Source organism: Pinus tabuliformis, chromosome 9 (genome assembly GCF_031772625.1).
Source record: "Pinus tabuliformis cultivar Carrire ecotype Pingquan chromosome 9, CPIR1, whole genome shotgun sequence".
In the NCBI taxonomy this organism is placed as follows: domain Eukaryota; kingdom Viridiplantae; phylum Streptophyta; class Pinopsida; order Pinales; family Pinaceae; genus Pinus; species Pinus tabuliformis.
In genome coordinates this window covers 1656698740-1656719508 of record NC_142307.1, presented here as the reverse complement: position 1 = coordinate 1656719508, position 20769 = coordinate 1656698740, and the positions used below count along the sequence as shown (strand labels likewise).

The window sequence follows — 20769 nt, the reverse complement described above, 5'->3', positions numbered from 1 at the left end:
TAAATTAATAATGTGCCCAGAATATTGTTGTTTGCATTGTCTTCTAAAACCATTTTGAATTATGAGTGATTTATAATTTTGCAAATTTGATGAGAATAGAGAACTGCTACTATCATTTAAAAGACATCAAAAGTTGTAGAGGTGAAATGAAGGAATTGGTACAATATTTAATGATTAAAGTTATTGTTGAATTCATTTGAATTTGAAGCCTTGGGCATGCTCGATTCTCATATAGGCCATACTATAAGAAGAAAATCAAGCCTAATATTTTATAGTATTCATTTCCTTCCAAATTTTATCACCTCATTGGTATAATAGCCTAATAATCACAATCAAAATTTGAGCAAGCCAGTATTTCCAAAATACCACACTTGCTAGCAAACAAATTTACCATAACATCTTCAACCAGGTTGTTTTGCCAACTTCTTTTAACAAATTTAGCATAAAATATACAACTAGGTTGCATTCATGGAAGTCTAGTCTCTTAAGGCACAAGAAGAGTGATAATAAGAGACAACCATAGAAACAAAGGCAACGCGAGTGCAAAAGTGCAGGATTTATTTTCTGGCCCTCCACTCACATCAGCAACTTCTTGCCTAGACCTTGAAAAACACAACAAAATACCAAACACATTATTTTGCACCATAAAACCAGTTGTTCTTGGGTTGCAAAATATACTGTCATGCATGCAGAATTACAGGAGCCATTCCAGTGAAGTACTCTGTACCTTGACAGAGAACACTAAATGGTTTATATCAGTAAAACTTGAGCATGGGAATTTACCTGAATGCGTAGAAGCAGCCAGGATAACCTGCGTGGCCAGTGACAGAAGCACAAGCATTTTAGAAGAAGCCTGCAGAAAAATCAACTGCTCAAACAAAAAACAAACTATACAATAAAATGAACATACATTCCATTTTTTTTACATTGGAGTTGCAGATTGGGGAAGGGGGAATATTAATATTATTGGGCTTACTTGGGCTGACATCTATTAGCATTGCAGCACCCTGGAAATCACAGGACCCCGGTGCCTTCATGTTTTTTTGGTAATACCTGTTGAATGCAAATGAGGCATGGGCGAATAAAGTATTGGGCACATAGCAAGACCCACCAGGTTGTATAGGGCTACAATTTGCATAACCAGGGCCACAGGCCCAATCCAGAGCTGCTTGCAAACTAATGGGGTCAGTACCGTATCTTGCAACACACCATGTGTTATCTTATTCTTTGTTCTGACCCCCGACTTATGTTAAATTTTGCCCATCAAAATGAGTCCTATTGGAGTTTAAAATTCCCAAATGTTGGACTTCACTGAAGTGATCAAAAGCGAGTATACCCGAGGGGATTCCAATGAGGAACATTATGAAAAGAAGCCACCAGGCTGGGAGGTTAGCGAGCACCATAAGAGCTAGGGTAAGGGATGATCAAAATTATGTCTAGTATATGCGTGGAAAATGTTTACTCAAGAATTTACAGAAGTAAATACACTGAGCCAAACTGGTAAGAGTAATTATGTTAGAATTACAATCCCCTGTTCACACCCCTGTTGATAAACCTGCGACTTCTAGAGGCCAAATACAATGCATGAGATTTGTTATTGGAATCAACTATGGTAGGTTGATGATGCCGGGAGGCATGCACACCTTCCCATCATCCAGAGAAACAACCTGTCATGTGATACATAAACCCAGAATCCCAATATCCCAATGGCAACAATAAAATGAGTTTTCTCACCAGCAGAGGCAATGATAGCCAGAACCATCGCAATCGCCATCAGCACTGATCTCGTCCGGAAGCTCATGCTGAGCAAAGAAACTACGCCTTCCCATATTCCAGAGAAATAGCCTGTCATGTGATACATAAAACCAAAATCCTAATATCCCAATGGCAATGCTAAAATGAGTTTTGTCCCCAGTAGATGCAAAGATAGCTAGAACCACCGCAATCGTGATTAGCACCAAACTCGTCTTGAAGCTCATGTTGAGCAGAGAAACTATAACTGACCAAAGCTTCTTTCAATTTCAACAAAATACGGCAGCGCCAGTTCTGAGATTCAAAATTCCAATTTGGAGTGCCATTATACAATTCAAAATTTGGTGGCAATTAATATCATATGGTAGATAGCATATGATACACGACATGCCATGATACACATGCCGCTCGTTTCAATGGGCATCAATACAAACAATGACATGGATGATGGCATCATGCATATCTCCATCACTATGGAATCAGAATCTGTTAGCCGGAGGACGGAGGGGATGTCAGAACCCATGTCCCAAGATTGTCCTTAGAGTCTCTTAAGAGAGCATTAATGTATCAAGAGTGTTGGAAATAGCTCTTTCCACATGTCGTGGCCTAAAAATAATGTTTGTGGCCTAACCCTCCCTATTCCCTCGGTCCAACTAAACCTACTAGGAGCATCTTGCACCTCCACCTGACTCTGCATAAATGACAAGGGGAAATTAATAACTAAGGAACAGATTCTGAGCACAAAAAGTATTCACTTGAATCGGATTTTCAACCTACGGGATATGCCACAGCACGCAAGATCTGGAACTTACTATGATCATTTTCTTTTAAAACTACGGAAAGGTTCAGGGTACGAAAACTGTCTAACAAAAAAATGCCATCACATCGCCCGTGCTTCTCTATACAAAATGACAAAACAAAAGGAATCACACATCTGGATGCCTAAACCTACAACAATAATTCGATATATACCAGCCAGATAATATGATACACTTCCATCTTGGCTTTACCCATTGTCGAGTCTATATGATCATATCATACCCTTCACTAAGGCAAGTGGTATACCAACATGTTTCTCATTCTTATTCAGCACAACATGAGGCTGTCATATCATTTAATTATTAAGGATATTCTCCCTGTATATATAATCATATTCTTTTTCTAGAAATTTAAAAGTGAATTTACTTTCTTCACTAAAATTCTATTTAGAATCAAATTCTTCGTTTTCACTGAAAGGGTGAATTTATTTTCTTTTTCAAATAATTTCATCATATTAAAATTTCCAATTAAATTATAATTTATTTATAAATGTGATTTATTGATATTTTAAGAAAAAAAAATTAATTGAAAATGTGAAATTAATTAATTTTTTTCAATGGAAAAGATGAGTTTATTTTATATAATTCAATTAAATTATAATTTATATATAAAGTGATTTTTTTTTTCATGACAGAAAAAATGAAATAGGTTCTATTAAAGAAAGTTTATGGTTATATATGACTTATATATATCAAATATTAAAATATATGATTGTGCCCTATAATAACAAATATCCATCATAATCCAGAGGTGATGTAGGAGTATCATCCCTCCTTCAAACAGAAATTGATTCTCTTCCAGAATGGTAATCATGGAGCGAAGACATGATTTCCTCAATTTTATTGTAATTTTAATTAATTAGAATCCTCTAGAAGGTGATTAGGTGGCATGGGGTGTGGATCCTCGTGATAGGTTACGGTTTGTTTTGTATTGTCATGTTTTTTGTTATAAGAGTCGTGTGCAACTGTGTCGAGCAACGATTGGTCAATATACTATCAGGTCGAAAGAAAGAGGGCCAGACTATTTTGAGTTCAATAAAGGGCCTCAGGGTCGAGAGGCCATAATGTATAAATCCACGTGAATTAATATAATTTGTGTGTTTTATATTTCACATTGTTTGAATCCCTTGTGTTTATTTTCTATAGTCCAGTTGGAAAGTGTTCTTATCGTATAAAGGCGAGAAGGATGAGGGAGTTATTGGATACTGCAGTTGGTCGCAGTCACTGAAATGCAAGACTGTTGGGACGATAGATTGCACGCTCAATGCATGAACCATTCTCACTATAAGGAAGGCAAGGATCATCAATAGAGAAAGGACTTAGGAGTCGAGTATAATAAAAGTTAGAGCCAACAGTGGAGGAAGGTCACGAGGAGAAACTTGACCCCAACTCAAGTGGGGCCTAGTCTGGTGGTCGGGTGCAGCACAAGATGGTCTTCACAGAGAGAAAGAGAAAATGTTGACCCTCCAACCTTGTCCTAGTCTCAAACACCAACCTCTAATGTCGTGGTGGTCATGTGATGTTTGGCTCAAAGGTATTACACATCAATGAGAAATGTGGAATAAGGGGTGAAGTTAAATGTTGTTGGGGGATTGTGTGGTGCAGTTGAAGAATGGTTTCGGAGCTTCATTGCTGAAGGGTAAGTTATGAGTTCATTACTGCAAAATAAGGTGAGAGAGGCGAATTTTCGTGGGCCAATAACCCACAAGCTCAAGAAACTAGAGCCATTTGAAGTTCGAGCTGATAGTCCCATAATATTTTAGTCATCAAGTGGTATAAGAGTGCAGGAAGAAGGTCATATTTATTGCAAAAGAGAAACTTCAAGCTATAGTTGGGTAGAATTTGTTGCGGAAATTCCACAATTGCAATTGTGGGTAGAATTGTCAAGGAGAGGTGAGAAACCGTGCAACAACCAAGTGAGCAGAGGAAGATTGAGAGGTTCTAGAGGAGGTGAATCGAGATGTCAAAATTCTAGGCCAAATGAGGAGAGATAGTGAGGTTTCAGTAAGGCATGGTTACAACTCACTAAAAGCTACATGCGAAAAGGAAGACTGAGGTTGTGGATGAATGATATGTAGCAATGAACTACATGAGGAGCCCCATCATGGAATTTTTTCAAGCAAGGGAGTATGATGTAGTAGGATGACACAATAACATCATCCCTCCCCCTAACTAAAATTGATTCCTAGAAGCTTCCACAAGAGCATCATGGAAGCCAAGGAGCAAGGACACAATTTCCTTTATTTTATTGTAATTTTAATTGATTAGAAGCCTCTAAAAGGCGATTAGGTGGAAATGGAAGTGGATCCTCATAATAGGCTAGCGCTTATTTTATACTTTCCTATTTTGTTTTCATAGGAGTCGCCTACAAATGTGTTAAGTAGCGACCAACCAATGTAATATCAGGCTGAAAGAAAGAGGGCTAGGAAATTTTATGTCAGGCCAAGGGCCTCAGGCTCAAGTTTCTATAATGTATAAATCTCCTTGAGTTAACATAATCTATGTGTTTTATATTTTTCATTGTTTGAATCCCTCATGTTTATTTTGTATAGCCCTATTGAAAAGTGTATTTATCGTATAAAGGAGAGAAGCATAGGAGTTATTGGATAATGTAGCTAGCTACAACCATCAAAATGAAAGATCACACAAATGATAATCCCAACACTCAGTGTATGAAACAATCTCACTCCAAGGAAGGACTAGGATCATTAAAAAAGAACAGAAGTGGGAGTTGGTTATAGGAAAATTCAGAGCTGGTCATGGAGGAAGGTCGTGAGGAGAATCTTAACCCCAACTTATGCAAGTCTAGTTGGGTGGTTGGGTCTAGCACTAGTTGGCCATCATGGAGAGAAAGAAGAAAAATCGATCATCTGACCTCAGCCTAGTCTTGAACCATGTCCTGTGACATCACAATGGGACTGTGAGCTCCAGTTCAGAGGTATTATGCATCAACAAGAAATGTGGAATGAGGGGTGAACTTGAATGCTACTAGGATATTTTGTGGTGCAGTCAGAGCATGGTTTGGAAGCTTCATTTTTGCACAGAAGTTTATGAGTTCATTATTACACATTAAGGCGAGAGAAGTAAATTTTCATGGGCCCATAACCCATAGGCTCAAAAAAATAGAGCCATATGAACGTCAATTTGATAGGCCGAGAATCAGTGTATCATTAAAAGAATAAAACATATGCCTCATATGTTCATAAAAAAATAAAACACTGATAAAGAAAAAATTCTTATAAAACTAAAGTTCTCTATAATCATAACAATATCAGAAAATAAATTGTCACTACAAATTGTATGTACAAACATTCCATTGGTCGAAAAATATTATGAGCAAAGAAGTATGAGATGAGAGGAAACGAACTAATGTTGCGAATATCTCCTTGTACATATACCATGTAATGAATCAATCCAGCTGCCATAGAGAGACCCATTTTAGATAGAGCATCTACATATGTATTGTGTCCTTTGTGTACATGGGAGAAAGAAATGTGGTGAAATAAACCCCTGACCACACAAATCCTATGTAGCCAACTCGTAAGGAGGGGAGGCGTCAAGGTTGAAACCTCATTGATCTAGTCATTCATGACTTGTGAATCGCCAAAGATATGAATTGAGTCGTCCTTTGCCACTTGGCACAACACAATATACCCCATAGAGAAAAAACCTTAGCCTTCGTATTCGAACTTGATCCACCATTCCCACAAAATTGATCTTGAACCTTAGAAGATAAGGTGATATAAACACCACAACCACATACCATATTTTGGGTGGCCCCATTGAAAAATCCATTTGGTTTTAAAACTAAAAAATCAATCAACTTAATTCTTTTATTCTTTTTTGGTTGTGGCTTTTATTCATATTCTTTGTAGGAGGCACATATCCTGTGACTTAATCAAAAAATGTCAAAAGGGACATTCTCGAAAATAATAGAATTTCTACCGTCCAAAAACCTGCACATATGAAGAAAGGTAAAGGCCTCTCCTCCTAGGAGTTTTCCATCCACATTTTGTAGAATTATTCAGTAGAATGAAAGTGCCAACAACCATTTATCTTTAAAAATTGGAAGACACGAACCCAAATGGAAAGAGAGAAAGGGAATTGGATAAATAACTGCATCACATCTTGAATAGAAACTTGACATAAATCGTACCCCCCTAGACCTTGGAATACACATTAATAGATATTTCCCCATGTAAGAACCTTATTTCTCCATACCATCCATCCAAATAGTTTTACCTCAAGAGGCATGTCCCAAGATAAGACATGCTCGAGCCAACATTTATCTTCATGAGAAAGTAAAGAAAGAGTAATGATAGAGTACATCTCTTGTACTGATATTTGACCTAGGTAAAGACCATCATTCTAGTAAAATTTATCATCTTATTGTACAATTGTAATACCATCCATTTTTAAACTAAAAATGTACATATCCCAAATATTAGAAAAAACACCATATATATCCCACTCCATAGCATTCATCCAGGTGGGATATAACTGTAATGGATCCAAGTTGTTTCAAATTTGGGATATGTAAAAAAGACCCTTGTCATGTAGATGATGAATGATCTCATTCGCTATTAGATGGTTACCATGAAAAATATATATGGGTTTGATCCCTATTTCGATAGATCTGCAGAAGACTATCTCCCATAGAATGTTTTCAAGAAGCCACTTATAACATCCCCTCTGTAACCTCGTACGAAAATGCATGGAGTTAGAATTTTTTTACCAAATTTACCCACGGGTAACTATCCAAATTACTATTCCAGATTCCTCGTTAACCATCAGATAGAATGTTCATCATTACATAGAGTAACTTTAGTAAAGGAATAGTAAGTTAGTACCTATTAACAACCACTATTGTAACATATTAACATAAACCTTTTTATGTAACCTTGCATAAATTTGATGATTCTTTTAACTTGGTTAGTTAATCACATTATCGATAATATAAACATCACATCATGCAAGGAATCAAAATCATGAAAATGGCACAGCAAGTAACCACATCATTTGACACTTATATACCCTGGAAACCTTGTAGGGTGGAAAAGAACAATATACCATGTGAATACATGTTTCCTTTTTGGGGAAATCTGACACAATAGGGCATGCAAAAACATGTTTTATTTTCCAGAAAACTAATGCAATAAATCATACAGATACATGTCTTCTTTTCCAAAGCTTAAACCACCACTATATATATATATATATATATATATATATATATATATATATATATATATATATATATATATATATATATATATATATATATATATATATATATATATATATATATATATATATATATTCTAAAGAGACTAGCACATTATTATGAATTTTGTTCATGTATATTCATCTTGGTTCCCCAAAGAATATTTTCTAATGTAGGCTAACACAACATGCTATCATTTCCCGCATGCAAATGTATATTCTTTCCAAAAAAAATATAACACAAATATTGCATGCAAAAACATATTTCTTTATCAATAAATACAACAACCATACGTTTGTGCATATATATACACATATTCTTTCCAAGAACACTAACCCGTTAGCTATCTTTTTTATGCATGCAATAACACATATTTCATTTTCAATAACTAATTTATTGCTTCCTGTTGATCCAAAATCAAATATAATAGATATTATTCTATTGCAAATAAGCACATAATCTGTTTTAGGGTCTAATGTCTCTCTTTAGGAATCTAATGCATAGGCATTATGTGAATACCTCCAATAATCTTTTAAATGAAACAAGTTAGTTTCTTTGTCTTTTCATAAACAAAGTTTACAAGCCTTTCTTTTTCATGGATTCATAATCTTCTTGCATGCATAGTTGATGTATTCTTTTCAAAAACTCAAATTCATAGTAGTTATTTTTCTTGCATGTAAACTTATCTATTTTTTTTCAAGAAATTGACACAATACTATTATTTTTTGCATCAAATATCTCCAAGAAAAATAGTATAATAATCTCATGCATGCATATCCATATTCTTTTCTAAAAGAAATTTATATATATATATATATATATATATATATATATAAATCTCATATTCTTTTATGCATGTAAATATCTCCAAGAAAAATAATATAATAATCTCATGCATGCATATGTATATTTGTTTTCTAAAATAAGATCTTATGCATGTGCAAATTCTATTCTAAAGGAATATAATAGATATTAGATCTATTAATGTCATGCATATGCAAATTCTTTTCTAGGAGAAATCCAATATAATATATATTAAATCTATTAATCTCATGCTTATGCAAATTCTTTTCTAGATGACTAACATAGTACCTATTATTTTGTGCATACACATTCTTTCCAAGAAAACTAAACAGAACTTCTTTTTCTTACAGAAATTAGTAAAATAAATACTTATTCTTTTCGATAAATGATCTTGGTTACTTATCTTTTGAATGTGCCTTCTTCTCTGAACTCGGACTTTAGCACAAGGACTCATTGGCACCACCACCAATTACATATATCACAGAGTCATCATTAACATCTCCATCGACGAATCTTCACTCCGTAGAGATACAATTCAATGAATACAATGTGAGAGAGCACTTCATTAGTCTTTTAGCATAGCTTCTTCAAAATTTGTCTGCATTCAAAGAAATGAAAATCGTGCCTCCAAGGGGATGTAACTGTGAGCAAGGAAATATAAATGAAAGTGAATTTAGTTTTGGAATGAATTCTTAAATGGCTAATTACATAATATACTAATAATATTTTATTATTTACACTTGTAAATACATGGTTCTCGGGGTATTACATAGCCCACCCTCCTTAAAGTGAAGAGTGATCTTGATGTTCATCTCTTGGTGGAACTTTAATTTTTACACATAATATAACAATATAACAACCAAAGAGGGAACCTTCCCCTTCAAACTGAAAGACTTTAGTTTCCAAGAAATACTATTAAATAAAATAATAATGTTTTATCAATATGCATAATCATTTACAAGAGCAAAAATATCGAGGTTCTAATTTCCATCACTTAACCATTATTCAAATTTATAGAAACAAAACATAATCTCTATACCAACTTACTATTACTTACCAACTATTTTTTGAAGTCATGGTCAATTTTACGTAGGCACTTTAAGAATGGTTTGATAGCCCATCAAAACTCTATGGAAAGTACCCTAATATATGACTAACAAATCCAACATAATCACTTTAGTCACAACATTTTCAATCAAATGAAATACATTTAACTACCAATGAACTATGGAATGTCAAGTGATATTTTTACCATAGTACTTCTACAATTACTCAAAGAGCACCAACCATTTAATCATTAAAATGATAAATCACTGTAACATGAGCACACTATCATAGGGCCCAATAAAGACATCCACAAAGTACTTCTAAAAGTGCTCAAAGAGAACCTACCTCTCTAATCACTAAAATGATCATTGATTGTATCAAGTGCAAAATTTCTTAGCCACTGCTAAATACATTCATAAGATTCGTAATACAATTAAGGAACCTTCTAATAATTCCTTTCCGAGCACTATCCTACTTTCCTATCAAAATGTACATAAAATCCTTGCTCAATTTTGTAGAAATATCATTTTAATACAACATATAATTGATTAGTTAAGTTTTTCTACTTTGATAACCACAATGGAAAATGAATGCTCCTTCAAACAAATAGGAACTAGTTCCCACAACCAGATCCAACTATTTTCACATCCATATAGTTCTCTGATAGATACCATACTAGGTCCATTCTGAAATTCCACTGGCCAACTAGCTTAAGAATTCTTTTGACCACACAACGTCAAATATAGGATTCCTCTTAGAAATGTCCTACCTATTCCTCTAAGAGCATCCCATCTATGAGGAATTTTGGGCTTCCTCCAATAAGCTCCAAAATAAACAGATTTTCCTAAGGATTTTTCTGCTCTCGCCATCCTGTCCAACTGTTTTCCCTTATTGATATCATCTATCTCTTTGGAGATAAAATTCAAGCAAGCAAGCACCATCAACCCCTCTTGGAAGGAAAACAACATCAACCCAAGGCTCCCTGTCCTTTCACAGCTATCTGCAACTATCTGGCATGTGAAATTTTATTTTAGCACTATTTCCCACAATAACTTACATCACAAATCATATGGACATTATCAATAAAACAGAAGAAATGTTTATGTACATCATGCATTCATACTTGACCTTCAACATGGGTCGACAATATCTAGATTGACAGGAAACATAACTAACATATAGGTGGTATACATTCTGATTTTCCAAATAACATAATCATGCAGATCATAGCATTATACTTTCTCATTTACGGTTGCAATTCACATTACAACATTTTACTTTCATTGGTTCTCATGTTTCCATTAGGATACCCCTGCTTAATCCCATAAACAACATTACTCATAATTTTTTTTAATAAAACCATACCTTCTATAAAATATTTGTATATATAAAGACATTTTATCAATACACTAGAATGAATTTTTCGTGCATCAGTGTTCTCCATAGTTCCACATGTAGAAAGGTATTGATCCTATTAATTTTCATAAACCAGTTGTTTATAACTTGTAATAAACTTTAATCAAAAGTAATTTAGGCATATAAGTTTTAATAGCTAGTTATGCAACACTAACTAATCAAAGCTACCAACCATCTTAATGCAACCATGATAAGACTCAATTAGTAATTAGCTATTACTATCAAGTCTCATTACTCGACTAATTATTTATTTTTAACATCTAAAGCGGTTCTTTCAATGTTCTTTTTAAAATACTCGATTGTTCTCTTTAATGACATTCTCCATCTTATAAATTCATTTGTTATAACATATGTGCATTCATTCTTTTATAATCAATGCATTCTGACTTTAGTCATGTTTAGTAAAAATATTTGTTGTCAATTCTTACTTTCACTAGTGAGTGCTCAAGATATTCATCAGTGCGGCAAAGTTTTCATTGTCTTTTATCCTTATCAAGATTCAAATGCAGGGAAAATTTTATAAATAGAAAATCGTCTTGAAGCTTAAAAACATTGCTAGATCTCACTATTTCCTAATATACAAACAATAAAATGTTTATTGATGTATTTGTAAAATTGTTTAAATTTATAATGATTTCATATATACTCTCTATTTAATGTTGGCGATTTTTAACATAAAATAATTTTATATTATACAATTTGGGCAACTCTTTTTTATCAAAAATGGGAATTGACGATTTTCTTTTGGATAAACCTTGGAAAATTAGCCCACCTACGAATATTATTCCATAAATGTTTCCATGTTCAAATTTGATGAGCATAGTTTACAGTGGAATTTATTACTTACTACTCTTCAATGCGGTTATAAACTTGCATCATGCATCACATGTCAAAAGTAGTCTACTGCATATATCTTTATGTAGTTTATTAGAATCATACTTAAGTTGATGCTCACTATCTTTATACCTCTACTGTTAGGGTCCAACCCTAACCCCCTTATTAAAAGTAATAGGGTCAAGTCATAGTTATAGTTAGTTAAAGAGTCAATAAAGCCCATATTAATAATTGTAAGTGGTTGACCCGCATTTAAAGAAGTGACCACAGTTACTTGCAAATGGGCCATGGTATTAGATAGATGGTATTAATAAGAACCATGCTACTAACCCATGGTATTGCATGTATGAATCCTATATAAAGGATAGAGACTCCATGTGAGGAGTGTCGTGTCTTATTTTGTAATTGAGCCTAGCTCTATTGTAGGTTGCCCCCTCGAAGAGGCAAGTGAACATTTCTTTCCTTTTCGAATAATAAAATACATGCTATTATTTCTTATTGTTCTGTGTTCTGGGTATATCTCTTCGCATATTTGGTATTCTAGTATCTTCTCATAGGTCAAGAGCATAACAAGTGGTATTAGAGCACTTTCCAGGACCGGTGGGATCTCCATTTTTAGCAGATTTTTTTTTTTTTTGGCTAGAGACGTGTTTCGGTGTCTTTAAACCATGGGATATATCGTTGAGCGCATAATGCTACGGATTTGGGAAGGCATGCACGCAAGAAACACAAGAGGTGGTCATGCTTGTTGGGCTCCCTTGTAACCCCTGTGGGTACCCCTTCGAGTAGTAGCGCATTAGACAGAACCGCACACAGAATGTCTTCCAAGTACCCTCTGGGTATATCGGAATTCCCCTAGGATCTCTTTAAACCTCGCCATACATAAATCGTCGGTCGTCTTGCTACTACAATGAACTGAGAACAATACTCGAGGAGATTACTCACGCGTACGATAGGGTAGTCAGGTTGTATGGCTAAAGGTACAGTTGATCCTCCTTGGTTAGTGGCCTGAACTATTGGGCCCAGTACTACTATCGAACCCTTATGTATATTGTGATTTGTAGCACCTGACACTCCTTGAGACCATAGTTCCCGTGTATCTCTCTAGATCACGAATCATCTTTACTAGATCAGATCTAACAGGTTAGGTTCTGTCACAGCTGCAAAAATCAGTTCCGCCATTCAAATCTATCAGATCCACCATTCAGATCTAAGACGCTTATAGGAGACTTAGCCCATAATAATCAGGTCGACGGACTGAGTAAGGTCGTACCATTCACTTGTCAGCGTCAACATTGGGCAAAATTAACTTTCCTAGGAATCGGCTACTGCAGTATTCCTAAGTGAGGAGTAAAATTCGTTTCAGAGTAAAAAAAATGTCTAAGACCCTCTTGGGACGCTTATAGGAGACTTATCCCATAAGAATTAGGTTGACAGGCTGAGAAAGGTGGTACCATTCACTTGTCAGTGTCAAAATATTGGGTGGTCCCAATTTTTGTTTTTGGTCATAATAACGACAAGTGCACCGGATCTGTGCATGGTACAAACCAGAGCTCAAGCTATGGCCAATGAGAAGATAGACACCCTTGAACAAAATTTGGAGGCATTAACGAAGCAGATCCAAACCTTAAATGACACAATCACAAAGGGCAAGTCGGGGGAACAATGAGAGGCATATGATTTTAATGAAAACCTTGAGGGCGAGTCTAGCCATTCTCTCCACTTTTATGGAAACCACCAACAGTCCCAGCCTCAACCACCCAAGCTTGACATGTATACATTTGATGGCTCTCATCCATCTATATGGCTAGCACAAGTGGAGAAATATTTCACATTGAATCACATCAGAAATGATGGGACTAAGCTAAGTGTGGGAAGCCTGTAGTTGGACCAAGAAAGATGGAAATGGTGGCAATGGCATCAATGCTGCTATGCAAGGTCAATGACTTGGCAGATATTCTCAAAAGCCCTTTTTGATCACTTTCACCATGAATCTAACTTTTTGGGTCATCTTATTATGCTTTGACAGACAGGCATAGTGCAAGAATATATTAAAGCCTTTGAAGCATTAGCCTTCCACACAGAAGGTCTAGCAGATGAATTCTGCTTGGAATGTTTTATCAGGGGTCTGAAAGACGCCATACAAGCCCATGTTCGATGGCAACACCCAGTCTCATCGCTAGCAGCTTGCAAGACATCTCGTGAAGTAGAATGCACATTAGTGGCCCATAGACTCGTCCAAATTTCATAGCCAAGGGATGCCCCACCCAGGCTCTGAGCACTACCCAAACACTTAAGGTTCAAAAGGTGTCGCTAGCTGAAATGGAAAAAGGAAGAAAGAAAGGATTTTGTTACTACTGTGATGAGAAATACTCCTTGGGGCATAAATGAAAGGAACCCAAATTCTTTCAAATTGATGCTACTAATCACATTTCATCTGAGAAAGCCCCACCATTTGAGGGACCAGAGGAGGAAGATGAGGACAACTAGCCAGACAATGAGCTCCCAACTACACCTGAAGAATTAGTTATATCACTTCATGCTTTGGCAGGAAATTCTTTTCCCCAAACTCTCAAAATCAGAGGTTTTATTAAGCATCGCCCTGTAGTAGTCTTGATTGATAGTGGCAGTATGCATAACTTTATCCATCAAAGAGTCATTCAAGCAGTGCATTGTTTTGTCAGAGCAGTCTCTATTTTCCAGGTCTAGATTGTTGATGGGGGGACAATGAAATGTGAAGGCCACTGTGAAAATGTCAAATGTCAAATGGGGGATTATCACCTAAATACCCACATGTTTGCCATCAACATGGGTGGGTGTGACATTGTCTTGGGTGTTGAATGGCTCCACACATTCGGTCCAATCACAATGGATTTCCAGGAGTTATATATGAGCTTTAAGCATAATAGCCACACACATACACTCCACGGACTCCATGCAGGTGCTCCCTCTATCATCAGCTCGCATAAGATGGAAAAATTGTTAAAAAAGGGCCACCATGGAGTTATAGCCCAATTTAATGCCATCCAGGCCTTCGAACCCACTTCTCTTCATATTAATCATGAGATGCAATAGGTCTTAAACAACCATCTGCAGGTCTTTGACAAGCCTCAAGAGCTTCCACCCTTGAGAGGGGAACATGATCATAGCATTACTTTGGTCCTAGGGGCACAAGCACCAAATGTGCGACCATATAGATATCCTTTCACCCAAAAGAATGAAATTGAAAAAATCATCAAGGAACTCCCGGAAGCCAGTGTCATTCGTCTTAGCATTAGTCCTTATTCATCACCTGTGGTCATGGTGCTCAAGAAATATGGGGAATGGCATATGTGTCCAGACTTCAGGGCCCTCAACAAGCTGATGGTCGAAGATAAATTTTCCATCCTAGTTGTTGATGATTTGTTGGATGAACTAAATGGGGCTCAATTATTTACTAAGCTCGACTTTCACTCGGGCTATCACCAAATTCGCATGAAAGAAGTAGACATTCCAAAGACTGCTTTCCGAACTCATGAAGGCCATTAAGAATTCCTGGTAATGCCATTTGGTCTCTGTAATGCCCCATCCACTTTTCAGTGCCTCATGAATCACTTGCTCAAACCATACCTCAGAAAGTTTGTCTTTGTTTTCTTTGGTGACATCCTCATGTACAACTTCACCTGGGAAAAACATCTTCATCATGTAGATCTGCTCTTGTAATGTCTCAAATTGTCCAAGTTCCCTTTTGGCATGTAAGAAGTTGAGTATTTGGGCCACATTATGGGGCGTGAAGGTGCCAGGGTGGATCCCAAAAAAATCCAGGCAATGCAAGATTGGCCTCAACCAAAGACCTTGAAGAGTTTGAGAGGATTTTTGGGTCTCACCGGCTACTATTGCAAATTTGTCGACAATTATGGTCACATTGCTAGAACCCGCACTCACCTTCTCAAGAAAAATTCATTCCTCTGAAATGATGAAACGCAATAGGCATTTATAGCTCTCAAACATGCCATGTGTTCCACTCCTGTATTGGCACTACCTGACATCACCAAATCTTTTGTGATTGAATGTGATGCTTTAGGTACGGGTATTGGGGATGTCTTAATGCAAGAAGGTCGACCCTTGGCCTTCACTAGCCAACAAATAAGTGGGACAAATCTGGGACAATCTACCTATGAGAATGAGATGATGGCCATGTTACATGCAGTGGATACCTGGCAACCATACTTATTGGGGCGACGTTTCCAAATCCGCACAGACCATCAAAGCCTTAAATATTTTTTGGAGCAATGCTTATCCTCGCCACAACAAAATATATGGCTATTCAAAATGTTGGGATATGATTATGAGATAATTTACAACAAAGCGCACGAAAATGTTGTAGTGGATGCTTTATCATGCCAATTTGAGGAGGAAAGCACCCTGCTAGAAATCTCTCTTCCCATTCCAGAGTGGATTGAAGAGGCTCCTAAGGAATGGTTTTCACATCCTTCGCTCTCCCAACTCATTAATAAATTGTAGGTGGATCCAAATTCCACAGCGGGCTACTCTTGGCAGGATGAGATTCTTCACTATAAGGAAAAAGTAGTGATATCACCAACGTCCACCCTTGAAAGTCGCATTTTGGCAGAGTTGCACTCATCTCCCACTGCAGGTTATTCAAGCTTTCAGAAGACATATGCACTCGACATTCATTCTTTTGGATAGGCATGAAAAAGGACATTATTACTTTCATAACTAAGTGTGATGTGTGTTAGTGCCTGATCCGAATTGGATCCATGAAGAAAATTCATCAGCAAACCATGACTATATCAGGTCGGGTCAAACATCAAAGAATTCAAAACAATAATCAAAAACACCTCTAAACCAGTGGTAGTTCACAGCCAATGTGGAACAACAAGGACCTCGGTCAAAGCGCGCTCACCAAGGCCCATGGAGACTGCACGGGAGGTGAAATTAGCCCCTGGGAGGCCCAGATCGGGAAATTGAGGGAGTTTTTGATGTGCAACACCAGGGAAAAACCCTCGAAATGGAGAAACCCTGAACGCTTGGTCGCATTAAGAGTCGGGAGAACCATGGGAAAAATCTAAAGGACAAGGCGGGACCCACACTCTGAAAAACCGGCGGTATTGATCAAGGGCACCCTCAAGCGGTAAACATAATTGGCAAAAACAGAGTAATTCCACTCAGCGGATGACGTGTGGCAAGTGGAGGAGAGAGAAAACCACCACTGATCACACACTAACGGTCGAGCAAGTCAACCATGTGAAACATGCATATGGCATCAGATCTGGAGGCCCCAGATCTAACGACTAAGATCACGCCCGAAGGGAAAGCAGAATCAATGGGTGATTTAGCCGCAGTTTGTAAAGATTTGACGTCCGATTTCACTACCAAGGTGGCAGAAGACTCATTCCACGACGTAACAGAATAACCGAACTGACGAAGCGAGTTGGCGCCGTTGTAGGAGGACTTGTGGCCACTCCCTATCAGCCTAATGATGACGCCGAACAGGGAAATCCAAGAGAAGCTGTAGCAGGCGATCAGATGGGATGTTGAAGAGGAATCGAGCAACCATGAGATCAAATGGCCTTAAAGCCATGAACGGAGAACAAAAGATAGACAGAGAGGAAGAACCGAAGACAAAAAAAAAATAAAGGAAGACAATGAAGCAAAAGCAGAATGGAAGACAGAGGGCTGAGCTGAACAGATGTAGCATCGAGCACCAGAGAGCTTGATAGATTCAAGCCACCCCAGAGAGGGTCTGTCTAGACTGAGCACCACATTAGGCTCTCTCCATTATAGAACAGAAGGTCACAGAGTTGGTAAGGAATAGAGTCTATGTACTCTAGTGGCATGGGGCATCCAAGAACCACCTTGCCAAGCAAATTCCGTTTAGGAGACTCGCATTGAGCTCCTTCATTGTAATTTTCTACTTTAAGACACAATAAAAGAAGGCCACCACTGAGAGCTGGACATGAGATGTAGCCCTAGAGGATAGGGTGAACTCCTTATTAAACTCTTGTGTTCTTATATTGCTTACTATATTTCTCTGTTGTTTTCCATTTCAAGTGTCTCTGTATTTGTAATCTGATTGATCCGTTGCCTAAATAACATAGACACACACCAGCACATGAGTCTATAATACATTCATTTAATAAATCTTTAACTGAGGTCACTCATAGGGTGATTATCAGATCAAGTGGTATCAGAGCTTTAGGTTGTAAGGTTAGACAAGCTTGTGTTGGTTTAGCTGTTGAATGCTCACTAGATCAAAGCTCAAATTAGGAGAAGGAGAGTTGGTGGAAAATAACCCTAAAATTGGGAGATTCTATCCTCAGAAGACAATGTCAGAAGAAGGTTCTTTAGGTCCAGACCCTTAATTCATAGAAAGTTTCCTAGCTATAAAGTCTATGGTAGAAGAAATGTATAGAGACTTTAGAAAGCATAAGGATGAAGATTCATTAGGTTCTAAACAACATAAAGAAGAAGATGAGTCTCACTTCCATGACCACTCCAAGGGAAAAGGGAAAGACAAAATCTTTCTCACACCTCCTAATAGCCCTGTGCACAATAAGAAAGCATCTTTGATCAAGCTAGATGTTAAATTTGATTTGCCCCTATATGATGGAGAGATAAATGCTGAAAAGTTGGACAATTGGATTAGAAAAATTGATGTTTATTGCAGGGTACAGAACATAGACTCAGACAAGAACAAGATTCAGCTGGCAAGCCTATGCCTAGGAGGCACTGCCTTGGTTTGGTGGGAAGGTAGAGCTCAAGCTGACATGAAAAGACATGGTAAGACTATCTCTGTCTAGAGTGAATTTGTTTTTGCAATAAAAAAGTCATGATGAGTTGGAAAAATCTTCGACAGTTGAAAGGTAAAAGTGTGCAAGGGTACACTCAAGAATCTAGAAAGAGAGCACTGATTCTAGGAATTTCATTAGACTCGCCAGAAACTCTGTTGAGGTACATTGGTGGTCTACAGAGGTACATGAGGTATACCATCATCATGTTCAATCCCACTAGTATAGATGAGGTATCTGTACAAGCTACTCATATAGAAGCTAGAGGAAAGAATGGAAATCCAGAAGTGCGGGAACCATCCCAACCCATTGCAAGCAAGATCAAGGAGAAAAGAAAGCAGAAGTCCAAAGCAAGGAAGGCTAACATTGCATAGAAAAGCAAAGCTTCATGCACTCACTATAAAAAGGATGGGCATGATGATGAGCATTGTTGGATTCTACATCCAGAGCTGAGACCTAAGAGGTTCGAGGGCAAGAAAAAGAAGACTTGTACAGCTATTCAGAAATATTTTGGGTCAGACTCAGGAGATGAAACAACTATTGCAGCCACAGGTATAAAAGGTTGTCAGCTTTAGAGAATGCTGAAATCAAGAAGTAGGTGCAGGAGTTGCTCGAGAAGGTGTTCATCAGGCCTAGCACATCACCATGTGGGTCAGCAATCGTTTTGGTGAGAAAGAAAGATGGCTTGTGGAGAATGTGCATTGATTATTGAGCACTGAATAAGATAAAAATCAAGAATCATTATCCCTTTCCTCGCATAGATGATCTTTTAGATCAATTGAAGGAAGCTGTTTATTTCACCAAGCTAGACTTGCATAGTAAATGCCATTAGGTCAGGGTTGCAGAACAAGATGCATGGAAGACTGCTTTCAAAACAAAGCAGGGATTGTATGAGTGGCTGGTTATACCTTTTGGCTTAACTAATGCTCCTACTACTTTCATGAGATTAATGAATGATATACTCAGACCTTTTCTTGATGATTTTGTAATTGTGTATCTGGATGACATTCTGATTTTTAGTAAAACATGGGAAGAACATTTAAAGCATGTTATGAAGACACTATATGTTTTGAAAAGAGAAAAACTTTATGTTAAACTCTCGAAATGTGAATTTGGCAAAACATCTCTAAACTACTTGGGTCATATAGTAGGGGGTGGTGAACTGAAGATAGATCCCTCTAAAGTGGAAGTCATTATAAACTGGCATAAGCCCAAGTCTGCTACAGAAGTGAAAAGCTTCTTAGGAGCAGCACAATATTGGAGGAAGTTCATTTCTAACTTTTCCTCAATTGCAGCTCCCTTACATGCTTTAACAGGATTGAACAAGGTGTTTCACTAGGGAGGCAAACATCAGAAAGCATTTGACACCTTGAAAGAAAAGATTAGTACAACACCTGTACTAGCATTGCCTGATCTGCAAAGACCATTTAAGATCCAAACGACTATGCCATGGGAGCAGTGTTGACACAGCACAGTAAACCCATATGTTATCATTCTGAGAATTTTAATCCTGCAGTAGTTAAATATCCTACATATGATAAAGAATTGTATGCATTAGTTCAGAATGTGAAAAAATGGAAACATTACTTAATGGGCAAAGAGATAGTGATACATACTGATCATCAACCACTTCAATATCTACACACCCAAACTAAGTTGCAACAATCAAGACATTACAGATGGATGGCTTTTCTACAACAGTTTCATTTAGTCGTCAGATATAAAAAGGGCATACATCAAAAAGTTGCAGACATGTTATCTAGACCCATTATAAATGCACCTACTATACTTAAGCATAATTTTGTGCTACATGAAAGCTACATTGAACAATATGCTCAAGATATAGACTATAAAGATGTATATGCAACTTTGAGTCAAGGCAAAAGAGTAGAAGAATTAGATTATCATGTGAACGACTGACTCTTATGTCATTGTGGGAAACTATGCATTCCACAAACTGAGAGAATAAAGATAATTAGGGACGCGCACACTTCTCTGATATCAGGTCACTTTGGGGTAAGTAAAACAGTTGCACAGCTCCAAAGGTTTTGTTATTGGCCGAAAATGAATGAGACAATTTCTA

The 20769-nt window shown here is 37.1% G+C and overlaps 1 protein-coding gene across 1 annotated transcript; it reads right to left on the bottom strand.

Moving 5' to 3' along the window:
• Nucleotides 1-484: 484 nt before the first annotated feature.
• Nucleotides 485-1403, bottom strand: LOC149155221 (glucan endo-1,3-beta-glucosidase 2-like). Its single transcript, XM_089441624.1, is given in 3 exon segments — nucleotides 485-602; nucleotides 784-811; nucleotides 977-1403. Coding segments are annotated over 3 exon segments (573 nt in total).
• Between the last annotated feature and the right edge of the window lie 19366 nt (nucleotides 1404-20769).